This window comes from Syngnathus leptorhynchus, chromosome 20, assembly GCF_054491065.1.
Source record: "Syngnathus leptorhynchus isolate UIUO chromosome 20, UIUO_Slep, whole genome shotgun sequence".
Classification (NCBI taxonomy): Eukaryota; Metazoa; Chordata; class Actinopteri; order Syngnathiformes; family Syngnathidae; genus Syngnathus; species Syngnathus leptorhynchus.
The window spans coordinates 1,634,307-1,661,871 of NC_141214.1; the positions used below are offsets into that span (position 1 = coordinate 1,634,307).

The 27,565-nt window shown below is 44.1% G+C and overlaps 2 protein-coding genes across 5 annotated transcripts in view; one reads left to right on the forward strand and one right to left on the reverse strand.

Moving 5' to 3' along the window:
* Window positions 1-63: 63 nt before the first annotated feature.
* On the reverse strand, window positions 64-3,818 carry LOC147040706 (sodium-dependent neutral amino acid transporter B(0)AT3-like). Of its 2 annotated transcripts, none has more exons than XM_085900960.1 (13): window positions 3,757-3,818; window positions 3,218-3,312; window positions 2,972-3,125; window positions 2,759-2,899; window positions 2,563-2,694; window positions 2,301-2,482; window positions 2,129-2,239; window positions 1,947-2,059; window positions 1,569-1,863; window positions 1,220-1,424; window positions 1,001-1,160; window positions 773-935; window positions 64-700 (listed from the first exon to the last, which is right to left on the reverse strand). In XM_085900960.1, the coding sequence occupies exons 2-13, from the start codon at window positions 3,260-3,262 to the stop codon at window positions 503-505; spliced, it is 1,899 nt and encodes a 632-aa protein (XP_085757086.1). In that variant the 5' UTR covers window positions 3,263-3,312; window positions 3,757-3,818; the 3' UTR covers window positions 64-502. The 2 variants fall into 2 exon arrangements, with proteins under 2 accessions (XP_085757086.1, XP_085757087.1); XM_085900961.1 differs by having other exon boundaries at window positions 2,759-2,916.
* A 1,114-nt stretch (window positions 3,819-4,932) lies between these two features.
* The window catches only part of trappc9 (trafficking protein particle complex subunit 9), a 54,579-nt gene continuing 31,946 nt past the window's right edge, over window positions 4,933-27,565 (forward strand). Inside the window, exons 1-17 of one of the 3 annotated variants that reach the window (XM_085901039.1) lie at window positions 4,933-5,063; window positions 5,669-6,267; window positions 6,791-6,936; window positions 7,020-7,145; window positions 7,720-7,746; window positions 8,449-8,570; window positions 9,193-9,318; window positions 9,391-9,607; window positions 10,957-11,100; window positions 13,053-13,179; window positions 13,633-13,778; window positions 15,573-15,658; window positions 16,415-16,541; window positions 16,613-16,745; window positions 18,193-18,356; window positions 20,011-20,163; window positions 23,240-23,358. In XM_085901039.1, the coding sequence (XP_085757165.1) occupies window positions 5,684-6,267; window positions 6,791-6,936; window positions 7,020-7,145; window positions 7,720-7,746; window positions 8,449-8,570; window positions 9,193-9,318; window positions 9,391-9,607; window positions 10,957-11,100; window positions 13,053-13,179; window positions 13,633-13,778; window positions 15,573-15,658; window positions 16,415-16,541; window positions 16,613-16,745; window positions 18,193-18,356; window positions 20,011-20,163; window positions 23,240-23,358 (2,547 nt within the window). In that variant the 5' untranslated portion in view covers window positions 4,933-5,063; window positions 5,669-5,683. Of the gene's footprint in view, window positions 5,064-5,190; window positions 5,340-5,668; window positions 6,268-6,790; window positions 6,937-7,019; window positions 7,146-7,719; window positions 7,747-8,448; window positions 8,571-9,192; window positions 9,319-9,390; window positions 9,608-10,956; window positions 11,101-13,052; window positions 13,180-13,632; window positions 13,779-15,572; window positions 15,659-16,414; window positions 16,542-16,612; window positions 16,746-18,192; window positions 18,357-20,010; window positions 20,164-23,239; window positions 23,359-27,565 lie in introns of those variants that run through there. The other 2 variants (XM_085901040.1, XM_085901041.1) reach the window with 2 other exon arrangements.

A 27,565-nucleotide genomic window follows, 5' to 3' on the forward strand; every position in this document is an offset into this window, starting at 1 on the left:
CAATCTATTTGATGATGGGATATAAAGTGGAGTTCCCCCTTCTCAGCCAAGGATGCAAGAGAAAACATGCTCAAAGTTTAATATATGTATTCACTCATGTGCAGCATCATCTGATAATTCAATTTGCACCCGTTCAACCCAGAAGGCCACACTTGAGCCAAAGCTCTTTAATGAGACTCGTCATAAACCACCACCAGTAAACCAGCCGTCAGATCAATAAAGATGGCTAGTTGAAAATCGGCCAGCTATTTTACTACACACTGTGTGATGTGGACTTTGACTTACTCTTGGTATTTTTCCATGAAAAAGGTTTAAGACACTTTGTGGTAGTTTTCCATAAGTTCCAATGTCGTTTGTGTGCCGAAAGTACTGACATTAAAAAATAGTCAGGTAAAATCATGATCAAATCACTAACATTCTGAAATTCATTCCATTGTATCAACTGCAAATCTCTTGTATACATGCAGGAAAAATCATGGCGTTATCATGGTGTTAACAAACGCTACATGGACTGCTGCTCCTCCTGCTGGGAATTCGCCATGGTAACCCTGTACGGGTTGACATTACGCCTGGACGTGTTCTTGATGCTGTGGTACAAAGCCACAACAAGGATGGGACTCAAAGGCACCGAACTGAGCAATACGCTGATGGCAATTAACCAGCCCGGGTAAGGCTTGACCTCAGTTTGGGGAAATAGTTCCTAAAAAAAACAAAAACAAAACAGACATCTTTCCAAACTGGGAGTCAAGTGAGAAATGTACAATTTGCTTACATAATCAGGATTCCATGTGCCAAAGGTGGGAGCATGCTGTGCCTCCAGAGCCACGTACGCAATCAATACTGAGATAATCATCACCGGACTGATGATAGTCCAACAAATTCTCCAGTAACGACAGGGATACTTCCCGGTCATTAAAAAGATGTCGTTACTGAATCTTGAGGACAGAGAGGAAACAAATTACTCTTTTTGTTTTTGTTTTTTACAGCAAACAATTCAGACCTTTTCATTCCGCGGACATACGACACTCCAATCACTTCAAAAAATGCAATAATGAGGAGGGGGATGGAGCCCACGTAAGTGTTGAACACTTCAACCCAGTAGTTCCCAGAACCCATGGTGAAGATGAGCGACATCAAAAAGGCAGTCAAGCAGACGAGCCCTGTAAAAAAGAAAAATCCGGACTATCCTTGACTTTCCATCTCAATGATTTTTACGTACCTGTCCACACTTCAACGGAGAGCCATTTGGGAATGACGTCGAGCTCACGAATGGGGTTGAGGACTCCCTCCAGAGTGCCAAACATGGAAGACAGGCCCAAGCTGAGGAGCATTAGGAAAAACAAGGTCGCCCATACCTGAGGGTAGGGCATCTCCAGCACTGCTTGGGTGAACGTGATAAAAGCCAGGCCAGTTCCAGTGGCACTCTAAGGTTAAAAAAAAAAGAAAAAAGAAACAATTCTGAATTGGTATCAGGCCACTGGCAGATCTAGAATGGGTTTGAGGGGAGGGAGCCACGGGGCCACTGGAATAACATGTCAATCCAAAAAAAGAACATTTTTCAGAATTACTTGGTCAAGGAAGGTGCTTAGGTTACACTCTCTCGGTAACAGCGTGGAGTTTATCCCTGGATTTGCCGTCTTCAAAGACTCAATCAACCAGGTATAGGTTACGTTACTCTCTTTGAGAAACTTGAAGTCAGACTGTCCGTAAATCTCCTGGAAGATCCTCACGTACTCGTCCTGACAGTTCTGCAAGTCGTTGTTGGCTTTGAAGCCCAGAATGGAAAATATGGCGATGGAGGCATACAGGGATGTGGCACTGTTTGTAATTCCCACCAAAAGTGCATCCTTCTCGCAGTTATTACTGATTTGCATAGAACCAAAAAAAAAAAAGACAATGTAGCGTACAGTACAACGCACGTGACTTTGTCGATGACATCTTCTTACTGCTCATTGTTGTAGCTGGAGAACGCAATGAGACCTCCAAAGCCCACTGAGAGAGAGAAGAAGATTTGAGTAGCGGCGTCAAGCCACACCTGAGGGTTCTTCAGTATCTCCCACTGAAATAAAAGAATCAGCTGTTAAGTTTGGATCCGGAATGCTTAAGTGAAGAAGCCAAGAAAACTTACATCTGGGGTGAAAAGATACACCAGTCCATCTATGGCTCCGGGCAAGGTGAGGGCACGGACCAGATAAATGGTGAGAACCAGGTAGGGCAAAGTGGTCGTCACATATACTGCCTAAAAACAAAGCCAAGTTTCAATACTTTTAAAAGTCAAACCGAACATTTTGCCAACTGACCTTTCCCATGGACTTGATTCCTTTGATGAAACAGATATAGACCATCAACCAGGCAATAGCCAGGCAAGCCACCAAGTGCGACTGCAGAGAACCGTTGGTCTCAATGTCAGTAGTGATGTTGAGGGTCTGACGATACCAGAAGAAGTTGACCGACGTGCTTTTCTCACATTCTCGAGTCAAATCTACATGGGGGAATTACAATGGTGCAACATTCATTGTCAAATGTTCTTCAAAGAATTCTAGATCCTTCACACAGACACACTTGTGTCATTAACTGGACACTGGCTCCAAGGCAGAGGATTTTTGAACGAGTTGTAGAAGTACCACATCACCCAAGCCAGGACCGAGTTGTAGAATAGGGTAATCAGGAAAGACACAAACATGCAGCTAATGCCTGGAAGAAGAAAAGAACCATGTCAACACAACTCAAAAAGAAATAAAAAGGGGTGCTCACCTACCTACTCCACCCAATATGGGTGAGACGTGCTTCCACGATCCAATGCTTCCTTTGCGGAGCTTCTGCCCGATCGCCAACTCCAGGTAGAGGAGGGGGAGACCCTCAAAGACCAAAGCAATCACGTACGGGATGAGGAAGGCCCCTGGGGAAAGTAGTAACCTTCTTGATTGACAGTCATCGACTGTTTTCAAAATGCTCAATGATGGCCTCTCACCTCCTCCATAGGTTTGACAAAGGTAGGGGAAGCGCCAGATGTTTCCAAATCCAACTGCAAAGCCAATCAAAGTGAGCAAGTACTGCAGCTTGTTGTCCCATTTGATTTGTTTGTCTTCCGCATCTTCAGAGTCTCCATGTTTGGCGCCGTTGAGCTGGAGAAGAAGAAAAAAAAAAAAAACACCACAAGACCTCAATCACAAATAATGCAGCACGAATGAGGCGTGACTGTGATCTCTTTTCTCACCTCTATGTTGGAGGGACTCTCAACCATTGCACTTTTGTTTGTCATTGACTTCTTCAGGCGTGATTTTCACAAGAGTATTGGTTGAAGGAATAATTCTGCAAAAAGCCAATCACATTGAAGTCATGAGGTGAAAAAATTGGGAACACTTTTATTGTTTGTCCATCAATGGTGAGTTCATGTTTTAATCAGAGGTGGGAATTTGGAATGCCTGTTAAATGCAGTCTGAATGCAGGAATCCGTTTCTCTTGAAAGCCTTTTCTGTGTCGTCAGAAAATATATTTTATAAGAATAAAAAAAAAAAAGGAAAGTATTTTTTTTTTAAGTTTACAATGACTTAACTGAACTCGAAAATGAACAATTAAAGACAAAAAGCAGGCCAATGCTTTATATACAGTACATTGTTGGCATAACTCAATCATATTAAAATTAATGACACTAGTATTACACCCATTTAACAATTTTCTTTTTATGTCTTTTACATATTAGGAATATTTGAGCAATTCTAAAACAGAAAAGTTGTGAGAAACAAAGTCACTGACCTCTCCTCGGGAAATCCGTTTTGAAATGCACTGAATCACCAGGCTTGATCCTATTTATAGATTGAACCATCTTTCATTGATACATCTTTAAACCTTTTCGTCTTTAATATGACATCACAAAAGTCACATTTTCTTTGACGGTTCTTTCGCTCAGTGTCATCAGAAAAAATTTAGTGCATTCATTTATATCTTAGACTTTTTTAAAAGATACATTTACAATGCTACTTATATTTGATTCCAAATTTATTCTCTAAATAAGCTTTTAAACACAACATTAGGCCTGTGACCTTTTATGTTTATTAGTATCGAAGACGATTTGACACGTATCACTCGGATTGTGATTTGATTCCATATGGTGTGGCTCAGTTTGAGAGGGTATGATGCAAAGATCCGAATGAACCTGTCAGAGCTGTAAATGTTGCATTTCTTGAAAAGAATATTCCTCCAATAAAAGACAATTCAATATGTACCTTGATATATTTGAAACAAATGATTCTGTTCAGATGAATGCACTCACATTTTTTCATTGAAAGCGATTTGAACAAAGTACCTTTTATCAGCTGCATTTGAGTTCTGGATTTCTGATTCACGCACATAATGACAATAAATATGAGATGGTACAGCAAAATAGGAAAAACTAAATAATGCTTAAAATTGGAATAATATTGGTAAAATAATTCATACAAAATTTCGACAGTTGTTTTTGTTTTATTGGAAAGAAATTGGAAAGCCCTAATGGTATTTGATGATTTTATTTGTTGATTATGTATATACAGATTTTATTTTGTTTATACATTTCTTTTATAATTAATTTTATTGGTTTTTTGTTTTGTGAGTTAGTTTAGTAAAAAAATGTTCTTGTGCACGGTTGACTTTATGTTGAATTTGTGCTCAGTCTGACATTTTTCTGTTATGAATAAATCATTTTGATCAATAAAGGCCTTTAAAACCAAACTAATGTTCCGACATTTGTAGCAGACGGATTATTGTTCTGGATGCAACAGGAAAAGAGGTTTTGCTAATTCAAAATAAAAGCATTGTTTTCGTTTGATCGACGCGCTTTTAGCACACTCGATTTAAGTATTCGTTGCTGGTATAGTTATTATGTTCTCGTAGTTTTTAGTTACACCAGTAGACCGCTAAGTCATAATGTTCTAGTAGCTTTTAATTGCACTCGTAGACCACTATGCTAAGCAACTGTTTTGGGTTGTGCTTTTAATTTGAAATGAAACTACATTGTTGTTCTTCCGTCGCCAACCCGTGAGCCGAAGGAGGAAGCTGCAACGTTTGACAGCTTGCTGCGAAAGGTAATGCAATGCACGAATAAATGGATTAGAAGTCATGATGGTGCCAGTTGAAAATAGATGCACGCTTATGTGTGCTATTTAACCCTTTTGTTACATTGCAGCCTGAGATGTTACCAACGTGACTATTGTGCACCGGCTAGTTGGCTAAGCTACAAGAGAACTGTCAAATGGACATGCAGAACGTTGTGCTGGCTTGAATTCAATTTTCATCATTTAATAATCCAATTTGCATGATTCAATCATCCAAACTCCTCCTGTGCATGACTGTTTAACAGTGTAGGTCAAATATCAGAGCATAAAACGGTGTTTTAAATCTTAATTTCAAGAGAAATCTAATATTTATGAGAATGTTTTTAATGAGGAAGAAGTAATTTTTTCCACAGTTCTGCATTGGTGATTCAAATCATATTGCAAATAAACGAATAGAAATGGAGAGTAACTGCAGATTTTTTTTGTCTTAACAAATAATAATTGTATGCAACACCAAGGTGGAATATCCTTTGCCTCCTTTTTATTTCTTTTCTAAAATAATATAAAAGTCATATTTTCAGTTGATTTTTTTTTAATGTGCAGTCCAGCCCTCATACCTTTACTTCTGCCCCAAGGAACCACATGGGAAAATGAGCGTCCCCGACTACTTGCAATGTGCCGAAGATCACCAGTCAGTTCTGGTGGTGGTCCAACCTGTCGGCCTTGTGCCTGTGGACCAGTTCTTCAAAATCTACAAGCGCATCTCCAGCGTGAGCCAAGTGACCATTCGGGACTCTCAGCGGGTCCTTTACATCCGCTATCGCCACCACTACTTGTCGGAAAACAACGAGTGGGGCGACTTCCAGACGCACCGCAAGGTGGTGGGCCTGGTGGGCGTCACCACCTGCGGCTCCTCCAAGGACTGGCCTCCGACAGCCGAGCGCTTCCACGCCCAGAAGGAAGTGTACGGCTCCACGCTGTACGACTCCAGGTTGCTTGTGTTCGGGCTCCAGGGGGAGATCGCTGAGCAGCAGAGGACAGACGTGGCCTTCTACCCCAGCTTCGAGGACTGCTCCGACGTGGAGAAGAGGGTGGAGGACTTTGTGGAGTCCATATTTATTGTCCTGGAGTCCAAACGGCTGGACCGTGCCACCGACAAGTCGGGCGATAAGATCCCTCTGCTCTGTGTGCCCTTTGAGAAGAAGGACTTTGTGGGTTTGGACACTGACAGCAGGTGAGTGCAAATTTTGTAGCGGTGTCCGAACGACAGCCTTTTGTGGTTGGGCCATAAGGCGGCGCTGAAGCACTTAAATTTGAGAGGACCATAAAGCATCAACACAATGCAATGTTGAGAATGTTCTTTTATTTTTTATTTTTTTGTCGTCTACCTTCCTTTTGGTTTGTTCACCTTGCTTTATTTTGTTCTGCCTTTTCTTTTTCTTTCATACTGTCCTGTGAGTTTATTGTTGGGTGCGAAAAGGTGAGACGCCAGACTCCCTTGGTGTAATCCGTGTCGATCCCAAACTTTCCTCCCCTAGGGTTAAATAACACAGATAGATTGCATAGACTTGGCGTGATAAATTGTAGCAAAACAAAAAAACCAAACATGCTGAACTGTTTATATAGTTGGCTGCAAAGTTGCAATGCCCCCTTTGCCTATGCTCACCCCCCCCCCCCTTCCCAGTGCACCACCTCTCCTCCGCGAGCAAAACGTTTGCGTTGTATAGCTCACCAAGTTCCTCGCCGTTGCTCTTCAGGCATTATAAGAAGCGCTGCCAGGGACGCATGAGGAAACACGTGGGCGACTTGTGTCTCCAAGCGGGCATGTTGCAGGATGCCCTGGTCCACTATCACATGGCCGTGGAGCTGCTCAGGGGGGTGAATGACTTCCTTTGGTTGGGGGGTAAGCGTCCGTGTATAATTTCCCCCCAAAAATCAAAAATCCATCATATAATGTCCCTTGAATTATTTTTTGTTGTTGTCCAGCTGCGTTGGAGGGTCTGTGTTCGGCGTCTGTCATCTTGCACTATCCCGGAGGCACGGCGGGGAGGACGCTCATGCACAAGGCAAATATCTCGCAATCAGTTGATGCGGGCAAACGCCACAGACCAGGTGACTTTTTTCTTTTGGCAAAATGTTTTTGGGCTGGATATGTTTTTTTTTTTTGACTAATCGGCTCCATCTTTTGCTTCCCGTGTATTAACATGCAGTTAACACGGCGTTCCGTTCCAATGAACTGTCTCACTTTGAAAATGGGCCTTTGTGAAGTCAATTCCCATGCTGCACCCTTCACTGAGCTCATCATAAAGGGCCGAGTGTTCCTCATTCACTTTTCATAATTAGGGCTCAGTCGGAGTGATCTGCTTTTATCCACCCCAATCACAGCAGATCAAATTTTTGGCAAGCGGCCTTTCTGGCACGACCAAGACGAGCGCTGCCAGCATTACAATCGCTTCAATCATTTTTTTTTTTTTTTTTGTGTCCTCCCTCGCCTCTCTTCTGATGCTTTTCGATGATGCACAGACACCTCCTGCCCCATAATTGGCCGATTGGATATGAGTGCACGTTATTTTGGAGTAAATAAAGCATACTCGGTGCAATGCTTTTGTTCATCATCGGAGTTACTTGGGCGACTAACACTGCTAACGTTGCTCTTTGTGTCAACCTGCATTCTTTGTCTCTGTAGGGGCTCAGGAGGTTCTCATTGACCCAGGTATGATGGCTTCTAACCAAACGTAGCCGCTTCTAGTCGCCCCTGCATGTCTTTCAGCCTTCATGCCGACTCTTAAGCTCCTAGTTAATTAGGTTTGATCATTGCTGTCCCACCGTTTTATTTTTCTCACGCTATTCTTGAATTGTCTGAATTGAAGAATTATTAGACATTTATAGAGGACTAATCTGTTTTGAGGGGGCGGTCTTGTCCCATGCAAATGATCCGCAGCGACTTTCTGAGACGCTTGAGACTTTAATTCCCATGTTTTGGAGGCACCAGCAGGTGGCAGCGCAACACAGTCCCATAGGATTTGTGCATCCAAAATTCTACTTTTGCTGAAATGGAAACTTTTGTTTTTTTTCTGTATATCCACATTTAGAAGATTTAAAAAAAAAAAAAATAGCAGCCTAGCTTTATTGACAATTCACAATCTATCTGCCTGCAAAATGCAAAATCTTCCATTTGTATTCAATCATATAAAGTGCAAGCAGGCTTCTTGATCACAAATTAGATACGCCGCACGCATATTTGACACAGCTGGCCCGAGTGTTTTGTTTGCATTTATAGATTATTCACGCATTGAGCAGCGGAGTCAAGTCCCCTTCCGCTGGCTTCCTTTCCCCATTTCATCAAGTGTGGCATCAGAGCGTGCCGTGCCGCCTTCCGCCCCAAACTAATCACCTCCTACTTTCCCGAGCGCAGGCGCCCTCACGGCCAACGGCATCAGCGCCGACACCAGTGCCGAGATCGGGCGGGCCAAGAACTGCCTGAGCCCGGAGGATGTTATCGAAAAGTACAAAGAGGCAATCTCCTACTATGGAAAGGTATTTCAAAAATGTGGAATCTGGGCTTTGTGATTTTCATATTTGACCACATCATCATAATTATAATCATAATATGCGTCCTGAGCACCAGGGGGCAGTATTAGATGGATGAGACTGAGTTTGTGGAGCTCGTTGCTTTCGACAGCTGCTGTTTACCGCATTACTCACTCACTCGGACATACATGGGGGAATAATACGAGCAGGTTTTGTCTCCAAACTTTTATGAGTCAGCGAGCGCTCGCCATACTTGCTAGATGTGTCAAAACACAATGTACATAAGAACACGACTGCAACCCATCCCTCGGCGCTCAGCGAGCACCGAATGAAGGCTCATTACCTGTCGAGGACCCGCAGCTTTATCTTCATTATTATAATTGACTTTTTTTTTGGTACCAATTCCCCCTACCTGTAACTGGTTCTTTCACAATGAAATCACACAGCTATTCAGGTATTAATTGAATTTTAATAAGCAGACAATGAGTGTGGAAGTGCGGGGGAAATTAATGGAAGGCATGATAAATCAAATTTTCTTTGGTCTCACGGAAAGTGAAAAGATTGGCTGGCGCAGTCGAACGCACAATTAACTTTGTATCAACCCGCTTCGCCTTATCTTCCCTTTTAGTATAAGAACGCCGGCGTGATCGAGCTCGAGGCCTGCGTGAAAGCCGTGCGCGTGCTGGCCATTCAGAAACGGGCCAGAGAGGCTTCCGAGTTCCTGCAGAATGCCGTTTACATCAATCTGGGACAGGTAGGAGCTCTTCTAAATTCAGATTCCAGCGGTGGAGTTAAATGGCGCCATCTGCTCTCCTCCCGCCGGCAGCTATCCGAGGAGGAGAAGATCCAGCGCTACAGCATCTTGTCGGAGCTGTACGAACTGATCGGATTTCGCCGCAAGTCGGCGTTTTTCAAGCGCGTGGCCGCCATGCAGTGCGTGGCCCCCACCATCCCGGAGCCCGGCTGGAGGGCCTGCTACAAGCTGCTGCTGGAGACGCTACCCGGTTACAGCCTTTCCCTCGACCCCAAAGACTTCAGTAAAGGTAGGTCGCATCACACGGGAAGGATTTCCAAAAGCGCAACCGGTAGTTTGCAGCTTGTCCAGACAAAGGCCGTTGCGCATCACCTACTCGGGTTCGGGCCGTCTTTGGCCGAGTGCCTCTTCAGGCTTTTTGTGAATTCAAGCGCAAACACCCGGCCCCTCCGCGAGCGACTCTGGGTTGCGCAGACTCTCGAGCCCCTCGGCGCTCGCCGCAGCCACTCCACAGCCTTTCGAAACGCTCGCGACATAAAAGATGGAACACAAGAGCTTCAAGGACATCCGTGTTATCTCCCGTGATGGCTATTTGAGAGATGCAGAAAAAGGATTGGTCCGGTACAATGGCTCGCCTCGTTTGCCCTTTGAATGGCAACGAGCTGCAGGTTGATTGAGTATCTTAATACGGCCATCCGAGTTTTACGACTGCAATAAAAATAACACAAATAAGCAGCAAGGCTGCACGATGCTTTCTTTTTTTTTTTTGTAGCAGCCGAACATTGAGCACAATCGGTTTTGCGCTGCCAGCAGAAATGGCAAAATGCGGTCAGTACTCGAGTAAAAGTCTTGAGAATAATATAACTCGAGTGGTCCTTCAAATAATCGCTTGAGTAGGTAGTCGGAGGAAATGCTGAATCATTTCTGATTTTTTTCTAATATTTGAATAATCCAACATTTAACTTTCGGGGTTTTGCTGTGTCGTCATTTTTTTTTTTTTTGCAACCTTCAACTTAAGAGTGTCCCTGTTGCTGATTAAAGTGATGAATGGTCGGTGCGGAGCAAGGTAAGACCTCATCCAATTTTGGTGTAGCTCCAAATCAAAATGCAATGAAAGGAGGCCCTTAAAGTATCTCGTCCAACAATGCAGTCCTTTTTAACAATATAATACAGACAAATGGGCAACGTTTGGAACGGCTCCAAAGTAGAATTGTTCCTTATGTGGTGGGGTGGGGGGGGCGAGTGTGACTTGTGGGGAAAAAAACTGTTGTCAGCCTTTAGGCGGTCGGTGGGATGAGATGTAAGTTTGTCAAGCGGCACGCTCGCTGATGCATTCTAATGAGGCGGATGCACTTGACGGCGATGTGGCACTAATGTCTTTTTAAGTAGCTCAAGACCGTGCTAAAATCCCCAGTGAGCTCACCCTTTTCAGCACCCCCCCCCAGTTTCATCTGACATTTCCTATCGTATTCCCCTTAATGGCGCACTCAATAGACCGCAGTGCTTTGTACACGCGTTTGCGGCAGACAGATGGAAGTCATTCACAAATGTAGCTTTGTGAGAGAATTGCATTTGGTGCACTCGCGGCAAACAATGAGGCACTTTACGGCAGCCTCAGATGTGACTTTTCTCCCGCAGGCACGCACCGAGGCTGGGCCGCCGTTCAAATCCGTCTCCTGCACGAGCTGGTGTTCGCCTCCCGCCGGATGGGCAACCCGGGCCTGTCCGTACGCCACCTGTCCTTCCTGCTGCAGACCATGCTGGACTTCCTGTCCGATCAAGGTCGGTGGACCACACGCGGCGACAGAGGAGAGAAAAGTTAGACGGAAAACAAAAAGGCAGTGTTGCTCCTTAATTACATGTTCTATTTAAACCCAGTGAGGTGCTTCTTAAAAAAAATATATATATATATATATATTTTTGGAAACAGCCACCCTGGCCTTTTGTGATAGCAGCAGCGCGCTCATTAGTGTGCGGCGCACAACAAAGCCGCCTCCTTTTTGGAGCGAGTGCAACATTGTGCCGTGACCAGAAATCCTGCGCCGCCAGTTTGAGCTTTTACCAAAACAGCGTGAGCCAGACAATCTTCTGGCCGCACAATAGAGGCCGGTCGTAATCCTCGCTTGGCCGCCGAGCACGTGAATGGACGCGAGTTAAATTATGACCGAGATGAAACAAGCTTAGCGGACGTTACGTTTGGTTTCAGCGCAAGGAGCTTTGGGCCGGCAAACTGGACATTTGTGAGGCGTCCTTTCAATGATGTACCGTTGAGTTATCAATTCACTTTCTTATTTGCAGTGTTTGAATCTGTTTCCGTTTTGTGTGACTGTCAATTCCATCAATTTATAAATTTCCTCCAAATGACGCGGCTCTGTCGCTTGACTCGAGACTTAAGGTAAAACAGCCGATCCGATTTGCATCGACTCACTTTGGGTTGCCAGAACGTCCACTTCATTTGATTTACAATGAAGAGTTGTTGGCTGAGCTTATCTTTCGTCTTTACTTTGTCCAACTTTGGACGTCTCTCCGGATTGTGTCTCATCGAAGATGTCAGGCAGAGGATTTGAGGTCGCCCGTGCAGCCGAGTAAATCCAGTCGACGCAACGTGTCGGAATGCGTTTGTGTACGGAAAGTTTCAGATGGAGATTGGCAGGTAATGATTTGTACGTCCGCCACGAGCAATAACGCTTTCAGCCCCGAGCGGGATTGGGGAAGTCTGTTAAAAGCCTCGACCTTAGTTTTGATGGGGGATGATTGCGGCAAAATTATGAAGCGTTACAGGCAAGCCGCGTAGCTTTAAGGTTCCATCAAAACGTTGTTTGTGCATTTAGACACAAAAGTGAAAATGCCCATCCATCACGTCTCATTTAACCGCACCAAACTTGAGTTGGTTAAATAAATAAAAATGAAATATTCATGGAGGTTGCAAGAGTTTTCTTTTTTTGTAGCGCCAGTCAAGCAAATTTGCTGTGCTTTTTTTTTTTTTTTTTTACGGTTGCGCAACAATGCTTTCAAAAAAAGATTAATCATGGTGGGCTGAGCAAAGATTTGTGCATGTAAATTAAGCTTTTTTTTTTGGTGAACTCGCACCTAACTCGCACCTACAGTAGTATCCACTGGCGGTAATTAATCTCTTTTGCGGCGCGCGTGGAATATAAAATTAGTACATAACAATGAGTTCGACTCAGCAAACCAAATTTGTGCATGCCAACGCTGTGCATCCAATTGTCACGGGAATAAATGTGTGTGTGGGGGGGTGCATTTCCAGCGGTGTCGATGAAGCTCTTACCACTAATTACGGGTCATCGCGGAGTGAGTGACACCCTCAAGGATCGTATGATAAGGCAGAGTAAGCTTTGAGTAGCAGTCAAGGGTCGACTCGGACGATGATGTCATGAGAGATACGCTCAGCGGATGTGCATTTCGAGATGAGGCGTGGTAGCGCCGTTGAAATTCTTCGCAAGCGAAGTGTCCTTGGACGTACGCCGGCCGCTTCCCAGCCAAAGCAATTTTTACGGCTGGGTGAGCAGTAATGTTCCTTCTTTAAAGCTATTCATGCTACAATAAGGCTTAACGTTTTTATTTCAAGACTCGGCACGGTATTGCTGAGGGAGACTCACCTCACAGGCCATTAATGTTTGGCTTATTTATGGCGCGCCAACACCAAACCTGCACAGTAAAAAATAAAAAAATAAAATCACTTGCTGTTTCTACATTTTTTTTCTTTTTTTTAGAGAAAAAAGAAGTAACTCAGAGCCTGGAAAATTACACCTCCAAGTGCCCGGGGGGAATGGAGGTCATCACCTTACCGGATGGCCTTAAGCTCCCACCGGTGTCTTTTACAAAGCTCCCTATTGTCCGGTAAGTCAACATTTTCACTGGATGAATTACACGAGTGAAATACACTCATTGGACACTTCATTGAAAACAACTCTACCGAGTTCAGCGCAAGTAACTGATGACTCATCGCTCAGTACAATTCAGCAGTCCAACAAGAATAATCATGCTCACAGTGGCAGTCAAATTGGACATTATTATTTTTGTAAAGAAGGAATATTACAGACAGCACAAAGGCTTCCGGTTGCCATTTGAGTTGCACTTATAATGGTGCCAAAACACTACGTTTACCTCAATGAATCTCCCCAAGTTACTTCAACAGACAGTAGTAGTTCCTTGACAGCAAGTTGACACGAAATTACTTCTGCCTGTACGTAAACAAGAAATAGGTGTGATATTGTTGAATATGATTTAAAAATGCAAATTAAGCGGAACACACAGAATATTTTCCCGTTTACCCCCCCCCCTTTCAAATAGGTCGGTGAAGCTACTCAACCTCCCGGTGAGTCTGCGTCCTCACAAGGTGAAAGGTCTTCTGGGTCCCAACGCCTCCACGGCCAGCCCTTTTATCTACTCGCCCATCGTCATGCACAACAGAGGAGAGGAGCGCTGCAAGAAGATCGGTAAAAGCTCTCCGCGCCATACTCGTTCAATCGGCGCCGGCGTACGTATGTCCTTGATATGGCGAGAAGGCGCTTGATCAGGCCAGGAGGTGCGCCCGACTGCATAAAGCGAGGAAGAGCCACGAAGGAATTGATTAAATATTCCGGTTGCCGGCGTCACAACGGAACTCCGCTCGACCGGGCTCGCTCGATCCACTTGAGGCTTATCTGGCACGGCCTTATCAAACAAGATGAGCATTTGGCGACTTTTATAATCCCGCCTTAATTATGCTTAGACGATATTAGCCGACGGCTGTTATCTCCCTCTGCAAACAGACGCTACCTGCAGTCACTTTCCCGCCTTTGCTGCTTGTGCATTATTTGTGCGTTGACTGGCTGCGATGTATTTGCGCAGAAATAAGTCATAATAAAATCAATGCCTTTCTATTTTAATTCAATTAAATTGTATGACGACTTTTGAAAATAGTTTTCTATCAAATTTGGATTTAATGGCACCAAGAGCCACACTGCCTTTTGAATGTATTTGTTAATATAGCAAAAGTTAGTTTGTTGAAGTTTTTTCAAAATTGTATTTGCCTTGAGCGATATAAAATGCAAATAGACTACAACTAAAACTGCCCCGCCCGCCTTGAGTAATACACCAAATCTGACACCGCGTTCCTCCCCGAAGTTCCCTTTTTTTTCCAGCGTAAAACCAAAGTACCACTCGAGGAAAAAACAATCCCGAGATGAAATCCGCGCTTCCTCCCGGGAGCTGCCCGCCAGCTGATGAGGTTTCGATTGCGTCCTCACACTTGCGAAAGGCATCTTAGAAGAACAAATGCAGTCCCGATGTGTTTTGACGCCTGTGAGCACGCATTCATCTCATCTCTGCTACTAATTCAAGCTGAGCTCTTCCCCCGATTGTCACTTTTGTAGTGTCTTAACCTCACTCTGAAGCCGGCGACTTGAAAGACTTCGGAGAACACACCAGGCTCCCCGGTGGCTTGTGATCAGTGGAATAGACGCGCGAGGAGAACTTCATTACGCTCCCTTAGTGGCAAGCGAGCTTTTACGTGGTCCCCCGATGGTCATTAGCATTGTGAGAGACTGCGACTGCAGCCGACGACTGGCGGATGCGGCGCGTACGAGCCATGTGTGTTTTCTTAATCTCCGAGAGACACGCCGCCCGCTCATCGCATCGACGTGAAACAAAGGCTCTTTGCGTTCACTCTGATGTTTGCGATAGGGCCTTTTATCTGATCCGTTGTTCTACGCGACGCATCCCAACGACATTCCCGGCCCGGCCCGGCGCGCTGCGTGTAAACACGCTGTGATGATTTATTTTTGGTGTTATGTTGATGTTCTGTCTTGTGTTTCCACACTGATGCTTGATGCTGATACTTAGTTTCCTATTCACTTCCTAATAATCGATGAAGGATTTTTGAAAATTGATGAATTGATTAGTTGTCGATTAATTTTCAGTACAAAGTCACATTGCACAGTATTATCTCGTATAAATATAGCTTTTAATTTCCCAAGGTACATTGCCGCTGTTGGCTTTCTCCTCCAAGGGTCTGAGAGGCAGATCGAGATCGCAAATGTTAACGTTTCAGTTTATGCTATCAAATCATAAATGATGGCTACTCCACGAGCGATCTGCAATATTTGAAATGAAATGAAAGTAAGATTAAGCTCAATGTCATGATGGTGGTTTTGCTCTCTCAGTCTCTCTCTTCGACATGATGTGACATCATTGACATTGTTCCAGACATTGTACACAAAGGAAATTGATTGAGTCTGTCTTGTTTTTAGACTTCCAGTGGGTCCAAGGAGATGTTTGCGAGGTGCAGCTGATGGTCTACAACCCCATGCCTTACGAGCTCCGAGTGGAGAATGTGGTCAGTGGCATTGATGACACACTCGCACTCATTCAATTTCCAAACACCGATCCCCCCCCCGTCGAGTCATACGTGTTTATCGCGGATAGCCCAATTAACATCCCTTAAAAGCTTTTTCGGACAATGTAATACTGCATCGGCTGGAGGTGAGAGCAAATTACTCACTGCTTGACAGTAAGAGGCCATCGGGGGAGCATCACAGCGCTTTTATGGCTTTGCGCAACCTCTCCTGCCAATATGGAGGCACCAAAGCCCCCCCCCCCATTCATGTATATATTTTCAAAATTTATTTATGATTAATTTATTTTCCTATGTTGTAGGATAAAGTTTAAATTGCGCAATAGCGAGTCTTGCCTCCTTTTATCGTCTAATAGCAGTTTGATAATGTCAGCTTTCTAAGCGCAAATCGTCATTAAACACTGCGATTTATTTAAAAAGCCAATTAACAGCTGCCGGCCCAAAAAAAAAACCAATTACCGGCTCTAATATTTATCTTTTTTTAATGCCGCAATGCAAACGAAGGCTTTTCAATGCGTGATACTCGCCACTACTTTGCATTTACCTACCCCAAGGAGGTTTTACATGAATGTAGGTCAAAAAGCTTGTTTGTCTTTGGCGGCCTTGTCCTTCGTGAGGTAGCGTCTGCTGTTACCGATTGCGTCATCCATCGCGCCGTGTCTCGTGCATGTAAATGCGAGGCCTTTGAATACAGTTAGAGCACCAAAACAGCAAATCAGTGTGCCTTTCTCGACTTAGGGTTTGCTGACCTCAGGAGTGGAGTTCGAGTCCCTCCCCGCTGCGCTGTCGCTGCCGGCAGAGTCCGGCCTCTACCCCGTCACTCTGGTGGGCGTCCCGCGAACCTCTGGCAACATCAACGTCAACGGTGAGTTCACGAATGCCCGACTTGGAAGGAAAACGTAAGGCTAATTGTAAAGTCGGTCGGTCGGATCCTAGGGTACCACACCTCGGTGTTTGGCGTTAGCAGCGATTGCCTACTGGAGGGTCTGCCCGGGGTGAAGACTGACGGATGCCTGGTCGAGGTCATCCCCTCGCTGCCTCGTCTTCAGCTCAGTACATCACTACCACGGTTAGTAGATCATTCAATCGTTCGCTTTGCCAAGGAGGTCATGTTGTTAAGAATGTTTACTACTTCATTTTTGATGACATTTTGAGGATTAGTTCATTTTTATTGATTTAGTTTTTTTGTGTGTGTAGTTTGGCCTTGGTGGAGTCTTGAGGTGTAGTGTGTCCACAAGGTTTCATAGAAATTAGTAGTTTTTGCTTGTTACAGATAAAATAAAAAAATACGTTGATTTTTATTTTTCCTCTTTTTTTTTCTCCCGAATTTTGGGCAGTATTTTTCCCAATGCAGCGTACCCAATATTCCTCATACATGTGCACAATGCTGCAGTAGTTTACAATCATATTAAATTGACTTTTTATGACTAAAATCTAATTCAGTCTATGAAATGACATTTAGAGTGGTTATTTTTTTTTTTTTTTGAGGCGGTATGTGACGCAAATATTTTCCATCCACTGCTCCGACTCGGTCCCTAGGCGAGTGGCCTTCGGCAAAATGAACACATTTTTATTTGAATCCTCTCCAAAATGCATCGAGTTCTCGCCTCACGTCGATAAAGTTTGAAAATTGTATTTTGCGTGAACTCCGGCTGACTAGCAAACAACAAAGCACCTTTTGCTGAGCCATGCTTGGCATGCAAAGGTAACGCCTACTCCGGAGGTCTGTGGTGATGTCTTTTGTGAACTTTGTTCAATGGAAAGCCACAATTAGCAGGGATTCCGGCAAGGGCACATTTGGCCTCTCTGGATTTATAAGAAGCCGTCCCGTTTTGTTTACCTGCAAGGCTTCCCCGGTGAGCAACACCAGAGAGGAAGGGAATTAATCGAACTTAGTGCAAGGAAACAAGCGTCTGATCCCGGGGAAAGCATCACGCCGGCAAAAGCCTCGCTCACACCTTCAAGTACAGCACGTTTGATGTGGAATAGCTTTTTGTTCTTTTTCGGCTTCCGAGAGTACTGTAGCAGAGGCGCGCGGCAAAGAGAATACAAATGTAATAGGCGGTCTCCGGGGTTCTCTGATGGACCTTCAGCTTGAACATCAGAAGAGGCTCCCTAGCATTCACAGGGTTTTTTTTTTTCTTTCCTCCTGCAACAGAACTTGGAGTACTTTTCTTTTGTTGCTAAGCTATTGGCGTTATCTTTAAAGGGTTAGATAGCGAGAGTGATTTCTGATCAATGAATCGTTTAAAATTGTCCAAAGCCTTGAAAGTTCAGCTTATCAACAGTTAGTATTCTCCAAGAGCTGTTATTTTCCATGAAAGCAGATTGATTACGTGCATTGAATAAAAAAACAAAACAAAACAAAAAAAACGTTGGGAAATCAATAATCAGCATTTTTGCCTATTTTTCATGTTATGGACCAAAACAGTAACTGATTCATATATATTTTTTTAAATTGTTCGTCTTGTTTTTTTTCATAAAGGGATAGAAATCAAAACTTTCTCCTCCCTCAGGTCAGCCAACACATCTCAGCCTATGTCCAAAGGGGAGCTGTCCAGCACTGTCTCTGTCCAGCTTTTCAATGGCGAGGGCCAGCAGATGACCATAACCTTGGAGAACATTGGTTCCGAGGACATCGCCAGCTTGGAGCTCACCTCTAAGATAGTCACCACCAAAGGTTAGTCGCTACATCCCAGCTTCATTAGGCCATATTATTTTGAACAATTCTAAAATGCACTGGTGTTGTTTTTAGCTCCGCCTCCTTTCACGTCACTTGCGTCAGACACGTGCCGGCGTCCTCAGATCAATGCGGTCACTTGTCATTATTTTGCAGTCTGACTTTCAGTCTAGCCTTTTTTTTTTTTTTTTTCCTCTCCATGTCATTCTCAGTCAGTGTGAAAAATGCGGAGCTATTTTTAGAAAGAACCCGTTTCAACTTGTGCAGGTGATGTGGCGTATCGCCATTGAAGCAGTTCAGACTGTCCTTGCCGCCGATCATTGTTATTTTATGATGCAGGTTAGCCGCAGTCCTCGAGTTTGTTACAATTACTTTCACGTCACCTTAACTTAAAAATCGACTCTGTCTGGCGCAGTTTTTTCATGACACTTAGTTTCTTCCTTTCATGATAGTTTAAGCAATTAAGGGCATTTTAATGTCAATATGTGAATGTTGTGACAAACTCTTTTTTTTTGGGGCCTTGTCCCTCTTTTAATTGTTTTTTAATTGTCGTAGTTTTCCCGCGAGTGTTGCTTTTAATTGGAACCAAGGAAAGGGCTGGTGAAAATAACCAAAAGTAATTGTTATTTGTTTTCTCTGTGAAAGTTTCGTGAAATGAACTGAGCGATTTTTAACATGAATTTGCGACTGCTGTACGCCGCAACAAACGTAATAGCCTCATTTTATTTCGTTTTGATTCCTATAGAGGAAGCAGATTTGCCAAGGATGACAAATTAAAGGTCAGATGTATAGGCCACGGTGTCACAAGACAGCGCCATGGCGACCAGCTGCATCATCAGTGGCCTTCACGCGTTGTTTGAAACTGTATTGTTTCCTTCGGGTTTCTGACTCCTGGCGCAATTCCGAATTCTCAGCAAGTGCCAGATGAATAAAAGATGCGCGAGTCACCATGGGAAGACACGGAGGGACAAAAATATTTGTCTTTCTGTAGCATGAGCCACACTGGTGCAAGGCAGCCTCCTCTCCGTCTCAAAAGTTGGAGCTGACCAATTTAACCCCCCCCCCCCCCCCCCGTTTGACAATTTAATTTAATTCAAAGTAAATTTCTCTCTCTGCTCATTCTTCTCTTGAATTCATGAATTTGTAAAGCTGGGTGCTATTCATCAAAAAATTAGCAACGCGCATGCAGATCTCGCGGCTTTAAAATCCGCCCGCCTGTTGCTCCCTTCCCGACGACGAGGAGTGGCTCACCTGCACGGAATGAACACACGCTTTATTCAGGTGATGCATCATTCATTTGACGCCCGAGGCTCAAGTGGATGCAGCTGAGTCATTCGTCGCCGGCGTAAATTAGAGCCTGGCGTCGCCGAGCTGCAGACCGGCAGGAGCGCAGCCGGCCAATCAGCAGCTTTGTTATCCCCCAAGGCAAAGAAAACGCACAAATTATACTACTAGCCTGCTGCCACAATGCATTTCTTTTGTTTTGGACAATCGATTCTGGACAGCTATGTGTAAACTCCCAACATATGGCACTTCACCTACTACGATGAAGATTTTAAAACCCGCAATCAAGGAAAAACATGTAGTACTCTCAAACTGCTTTAAGCAAAGCTATTTTGAAATAAGCTTTTTTGTCTATCCTTTACGTTTGCAGAGAAAGTGTTTGGGGATTTTCTGAGTTGGCATCTGGAGGAAGTGGCATCTCACATGCCGCTTCAGCCCGGCCAGGTTGTTACGCTAACAGTCGACATTAACGTCAAACTGGACTTCTCTGGACAGGAGAACCTGTTGCAGGACCTGAATGACGGTAAGCCCAAAAAAACCTCCAGCTAAGAAATATCAATAAAGAATATTTATCTGGTTTGTTTAGTTGGTGATCCTGTAGTTAATTGCGAAGCCAATCGGAGCAACTTTTTGCGCACTATTTGTGCCAACGTACACGACGAGAGCCGAGTTCTCAATTAAGAAGTGCCCTAATTGACCGGAGGCGAGACGAGAGCCGCGGTTACATTTCCCTTCGCCCGCTAATGAGGATCAGGCTGCCTTATTTCACATTCGGCGTAACAGGAGAGAGGTCTTTAAGGTCTCTATACCTTTAGCTGGCTCGCCATATCCTGGCCTCTCCTCTCATTTGTATTCCAAATTTGAAGCGAGAGAAAAAGAGTCTGACCTTCTTGGCTACCTGTGAGCTCGCTCAATATGTTCCTTCCTTTCGTTCGTTTTTTTTTTTCCCCTCTCAAGTTCAAGCTCAAACTCTTTCTTTCCCTCCTCGCTCCAGACGCCTCCCCCTTGCGACTGTTGAACCTCTCGCTCCGATAAATATTTATGAGGGGACCCATATGGACTGACGCCTGCAACACACCGATTTCCACTCGGCGCGTGCGTGCGTGTGTTTGGCCGACGTAGATGAGTGACAGAGTAAACACGTGCGGCGCTGGGTGTTTATCTTCCTTCATGAGGTCATTTCAACGATACCGTTGCACTGTTTTTAATTAGCCGAGAAATAATCGAGGCCCTGAATAATGGAGATAAGGCGTGGTACTGCCCAAGACGAAGCCTCTGACTGCTGTTGCTATGACGCAGTGATGCAGGTTTTTTTTTTTCTTTTTCCTCCACTCAACTCATTTGATGGTGGTGTTGGACTGACATGTCAATTAAATTGCATTATTAAGAGCAGATTAATGCTCTTTTTTTTCTCACCAAAGCAGCCATTCATTATTATATTATATTATATTATATTATATTATATTATATTATATTATATTATATTATATTATATTATATTATATTATATTATATTATATTCAGTATTTTAGGATGCATTGCGACCTACTGGCACTAACTGTATGCATGACCCCCCACCCCGAATTTAGTTCCCCCCTCCAACTCAGTGAGCTCTAGCCAAACCAATCACTGCCTGGTGCCGTAACATGCACCACCAGCAGTGCACCGATGTGTGAATGTCATCACACACCAGATATAAAAGAGAACGGAAAAAAAACCTTCAGTCTGCTGTGAAACGCTAAGAGATTTGCCTGGCAGTCAAACAGCATTTTGGGACCTCGCTTGGCGTAAACTTGAATGCGACAGACGTTCATTCATCTTCCAAAGTTACTGCTATCGCCGTGATTAAATTTGTTTTCACTCAAAACTAAACACAGTTAATCCCTTTCAAGCATAGGTGGCTTAGGCGTCATATGGCTTCCATTATACTCACTGCAACGCCGTTTTGTCCAAATGGAAAAAAGAGAGACGGCAACATTCTGGCTAGAATTTCTCATCCAAGCAAGAATTATGTTTGTTTCATTGCTACACTGTTCCCTGATAAAAATGAATAGCTAAGTCTCTCCGTGACTAATGGAAAGGTCCACTAAACATATAATATGAACTTCTATGTGTTTACAACCTCATTCATTCAATTTAGCTGCTACTCTACAAACAAGACTCGCTATGCAAATTCACGATGAGTCATGTCGTCGTCGATGAATGAAATTAGCAGCATTTTGGTTTAATTACTATTAATGAATTGATTTGCAACGGCACGCTCCGAGCCCGTCGGTTTGTGGCTCACGTGTCAGGCTTGGTGTGCGTCACAGACGCATTGTGTTAACATTAGTGTTTATTTATAGTCCAGATCAGAAGTGACTGATTGTCATGCTATATCGGGGCTGGTAAGTAATCATTTTCTTCTATTTGTATGCACGTATGGAGGCGGTTAATCGATCAACTTGATCTGTGGTTTTTTTTTTTTTTTTTTTTCTTCTTCCCCTGTTGGACCTGATGTCCTTAGATGAGGGGCACATTAGACAAAGAACACAGTCAGGAGGGAACATTCGACACAGGCTGAGCCTGCCCGATATATCCCCAAATGAGTTTATCCCTCACTTTGGCTCCGCCTTGATACGACAACATAACTCAGTACCCGACAGAAGTGATGTCATCACTCGGGACAAATGGGTCCTGACTCCCTGGCAGCTTTATCATGTTAAGTGAGAAGAGTGTCGTAGCTAAGGACAGCGACGTTGCCCCGTATCGATGCGCTCATCGTCTACGTGTAAAGATGGTGGCTCCGCCCACAGTGGCACCTAACTCAATTGACTTGGATATCAAATCAAGTTTCCCAATTGAAATGAATGCAAATGGCATGAATCTGTTCCAGCCCTACCCAAAATCCGAAAGTCACACACCGTAGTATCCGTGTGCGAACTTTAGAGGGCGTAGCCGACCCCACCAGACTCCGCCCCCCTCTAACAAACAGATACGACAACATAACCAGTGTTTGTTCAAAAAGTCCATTTGAAGACGTTGAAATGTGCACAAACGCCGAGCTCACGCAATTCTCCAGAACAAGAGCGATGCGGATCGGTAGCGGGGTGCGGTTATTGCGAGCGCTGCCAGCGTTCATCTGGCCATCCATTACTCACATGGCATGGGACACGGAGAGTCATGTGTGCTCCCTTCAACAGGCTACACATCGTAAAGCGTGAAAGTGTCCGTGTTATTGCTCGTTATACTCCGGCAGTGCCTTGACGGCCGAATCGAATCCCTGACTTTTTTTTTTTTTTTTAAACTCCTATACAGTGTCACACAAGTGCATTTATGGAGTGCATTGAAAGCAGCGGCCATAGTTTTACAGCTGCTTGTGTTTCTGCTTTCAAGGTTGGTGAATCGACACAATTAACAAATCCATGAGGCCGTCTGATCTTTCTGAGGAAAGCAAAGATTTGCTCAGAAGGTCGAAAGGGAGTGTGCTAATTAAGGATATTCAAACACTGCTGATATTTAACTTTGGGAATGTTCTCCTTCCGCTCGCCTCCGCTTACAAATAACCTTGCTCCTTTTGCTGATGCTGCGTCGCTTTTTTTTATTTTTTTTTATTTCAGATGGAATCAGTGTGACAGGCCTGCCAATCTCCAGTCCTTTGCGTCAAGTCCTCAAACCCAGACCCGAAAGCAAGGCTGTCAGCGGCGACTCCGGCAAGAGGGAGTACAGTCATATTAAGGTGAATAAACCTCGTGAAGCGCACGGACGCATAAAGATGAAAGTAGTCGTTGGCTTTTATATGTCCATTTATGAAGAGAGCAATACATGCCAACCAGGCCGCCGCTGGTTTTATTTATCCATAAATTGAATATGTTGTGTCTGCAGATAAACAGAGTTCAGGCAAAGTGCAAAAGTGTGCGACAGGGAAGGAAAACTGCTGCAGTTTGACAGTTAGGATGGAATGTTTCAAACTAGGCAGCTCGCAAAAGATTTGATCTTACTAATATGTGAGTCAAAATTCTATATGTCCACTTTAGCTAATAGAAGTCCGCCCTGAAGCTGAAACCCAAGAAAATGTCATTCCCAAGTGTACAAATAGTACTCGCGTTTGCCACGTTGACGGCACAATGTTCCACTCGCTGACCTTTTTTGGCCGCTCAATCTCGGTGACATTTTTTGCCACTGGCCAAAGACGCATTGGAGAAAAAAAAAAAAAAAAAAACGCGGCACAGAAAAAAAAACTGCCTCCTCCCATGAAAACACCCAGAGCCAATTATATTTAATATGTCTAAGTTTCCAAGACATTTTTTTTGTTCTGGATATCATGTCTTGTTACTGCATGCACAGTCCCATTATTTTTTTTTTAATCAAGTATTGAACCAGAAGAGACAAAAATTTAAATTCAAGCACTTTCTTAGTCTATTTTGCTTTGAGTCTACTTGCTCCTGTCAACTCTGCAATGACAAAGTCTGCAGTGTGTGATAATTGGGACGGTGTTGTTGTTTTAACTAATCCACAAGCAATATTGTAAGATAAAATTGATTGGTTAGGCACTCACTATTTGTTGGAAAACACAACAGAGGTGGCAAAGTGCAGACACAGAAAATAATTCATGACTGTGATGTGTGATTATCATATCATAGGAACAAATTTCCCTCAGACGTTGAAAGACAAAAACCAACGAGCAGAATATTTTTTGTTCCAAATCACAAAAGCATTAAAGCCAACCTGTGTTTGCAACAATAATCAGCTATTTGTTTGAAACTGCCACCGAGCATAATGAGAAACGTGTAATTATCTTGTTCCAAAAGCAGATGGTCTGAAAAGATCTGATTTTTGCCCATATTTGTCACGACCACAGAAAACATCTGCATCCCATTCGAATACAACACGTGCTTGATGGTTCCAGTAGGCGGAGCTTGTTTAGCGCTAATCACATTGTGAGAGGAGGGAGAAAGAAGAAAAAAAAAAAAAAGCAGAGTGGGTTTCGTCCCTCTGCCTGCCAGCCTGAGTGCTATTTTTAGCCGGCGAGTGCCGCAGACGGCGCTTCAGCTCGCCGATCCCAGCTTGTGATACGGATATTTATAACTGCCACAGCTGTCTGCCCAAATGCGATCCTTCGTTTTAGCGACCAAATGACGTTCTCGGTATTAACCCCCCCCACACTTTTGTCTTTTGGCTTGTTTATCATCATCATCATCATCATCAGGTTTTTGCTTTTCAAGGAGGAGCTTTACTCCCAGTGTAGCAGTAGAAATTAGATTGTTGTTTACAAGCTAACAAACAAATCATCTCCAGCATATTTAAATGTCTTAAAATGACGCAACATTTAAAAAAAAGCAAACAACCCCAAAATATTTGCTTGTTGCTTTGATTGGGGATTAAGAAGGGTGCTTTTGCCGTGTAGCTGTGTTGTTTCATAAATTGTTTAGAGGTGTTGTAAACATGGTCTAGGGGAGAAAAAAAAGAAAGCAATTGAGTAGACAACAAACACTCCACCGGTTGTGAATGGGCGCAATGATTCCGCATTATTTATGAAAGTAGGCTGCAGAAAAGTGCACCCTCGCTACCATCCAGACGTGAAGCATTGCGAAAAGTTTGAAAGCCTTATCGGAGTTGCTCTATTTTACGGAGCGCCTCGCTTGTCCTTTTTCCCTCCCAAGCTGCTGACAAACACTGAAAGGTTTGCCCTTATTTAACGCAACTGTGACGCCTTGGGGGGGACGTCAACACGTGGACTAAATAAACCATCCATCCCTCTCGTGGCGGCGAGCTGGGCTGGGCTCGGAGCAGCGCAACGCGCGGCAATCTGTCAAAGGACGTCTATTTTTAGCTCTCGCCGTCAGGTCTCGGAAAGTTTACCGCGCTTTGCCCGGAAATGCGACTTGGGGTAATTGAGACTAATCCAAAGGTGTTGTTTTGTCGTCATTGGCCCCGTGATCCGCTTTATTACCTTTGCCAAAGAGCTTTTTATTCAACAAGCGAGGTTTATTCAGGCAATGTGCAAAATGATCAGTTCATAACGTCGGCACGCCTTCGATGATGTCATAACAACGTCGTGTAATCCTCAGCATATTTGCTGTACTCGTCCAGAATTGGCTCTGGCTGGCCAGAAAAAAAAAGGATGAAGTGACATTCTTGGATGTGTTTGAAGGTTGCAACCGCCATCTGTTGGCACTTCTACCTCCGCCGCTTTATCAGCCCGTCGCAGCCTGTCGACGAGCTCGCCTCAACAGAAAGCACGGCGGCGATAAATGACGACGGGCCATGAGTGAGCTAAAGTGAGAGGATGGATGAGACGTCAGGTACCGGAGAACTCGTCACGGAGAAGCTTCGGATTGTGGAATCCCTCGGGGGGTTCGAGACATTGGCGGTGTCTTTTGCAGAAGCCGCGTTGAACGCCTGGCATCGCCTTACCCCGACCCGAGTATTTGTTTGACAACGTATGTAATTATAGACCTTTCTAATTTTGCTATTCCACTTGATGATAATTGCAGTGTATTAATCACTCCGGTGCATTTGACTGCAGATGTCGAGTGGTTTCCTGGAGGAGTCCCGCTTCCACTTAGATAGTCAAATTAAACCTTTGGGAGACGATAAAAAAAAAAAAAAAGGCTTGCTAACGTTTGAGTGAATTGAAGTAAAAACGGTGCACTTGACTCGACTTCCTCGGTGAGTCAGCAAACCTGTTGGCATGGCTTTGTCATAACGGCGTTGGCGGGGAGTCAGCGCGGCATTTTCCATCCAATTCATAGAGCGAGCGAGCGAGCGGGCGGCCATTTCATTCTGGCAAGACCGGAGTTACGGCCCTGTTAGGAATTGGGATATTTCCAGTTGGATCCTTTTTTTTTTGTTTCTGGACATCTCGTTGTTTTTTTTTTTTTCTATCACATGGAAGCCAATAACATCTTGTTTTATGTGGCGGGGTGCCTCCCTCGGGTGCCACGCGTCTCGTCCATTGCACTTGATGGCTACGGTGGACCCTTTGTTGACCCGCTCGCTCTCATGTCTCGTTATTAGCTCCGTTGTGAATCTCCACCGTTTCATATTTTGGTATTTTTGTCATTTTATTGGTTTACCACCGGGTCTTAAAAGGTCTCGGGTCCAGGGTTAGCACTTTTGAGGACACTCAGAATCCCGCTTACTGACTGAAGCAAGGACGTGCATTTTATTTTTTCCACAGAGATGTGAATAGTACAATAGTCAGAGCCATTTGAGTGGATATCGAATACAGGAACATTTTACACTTCATGTTTGACATTTCAGAGTTAACAGCGGCCTCAGAAAATGCAGAAATTTTGAACCCATAACATTTATTGTTACAGTACCACTCAAGTAATCTTCTGGGGGTTGCATGGGGGGGGGGGAATGAGTCAGTGGGTGACAAATGAGTGATGCATCATAACTTGCATCCTCTGGCTCTGCGGTTTTTTGTTTTTTGCATTCTAATGAATCAAATTGTAGGCAGATGATTATTTTTCTAACCCTACGGAACTTATTCAAATCATTATGACTTTTCCCAAACGGCAAAAAGTGACAATTTTGTGTCGATGTATTTTGGGGACGCTCAAGATCGAACCCCAGAAGGTTCACGAGCCACATTTTGAGAACCACTGCTTTATTAAAAACTTCATTGCACTTTGTTTCCAGTCTGCTCACCTTCGAGATACCTACCGGGGTATTATTATTCATTACTTTGCAAATAAACTCGACGCTATCGTGTCGGGATGAGGTCACAGAGAGTAGCAATTATTTTATTTTTATTTTTTTTTTATCTTTATGATCCATTGCTCCGGACACTCCGCAACGGGTACAGAATCCACACAGTCATGAATCACGATAAAGTTAGCTTTGTTGACTCCCGGTGCCGTGCCTTGCATGCAAGGCTGCCAGCATGTAATTAATAGAGAGTCAAGCATTTCATCATACTTACTAGACTTCAATTC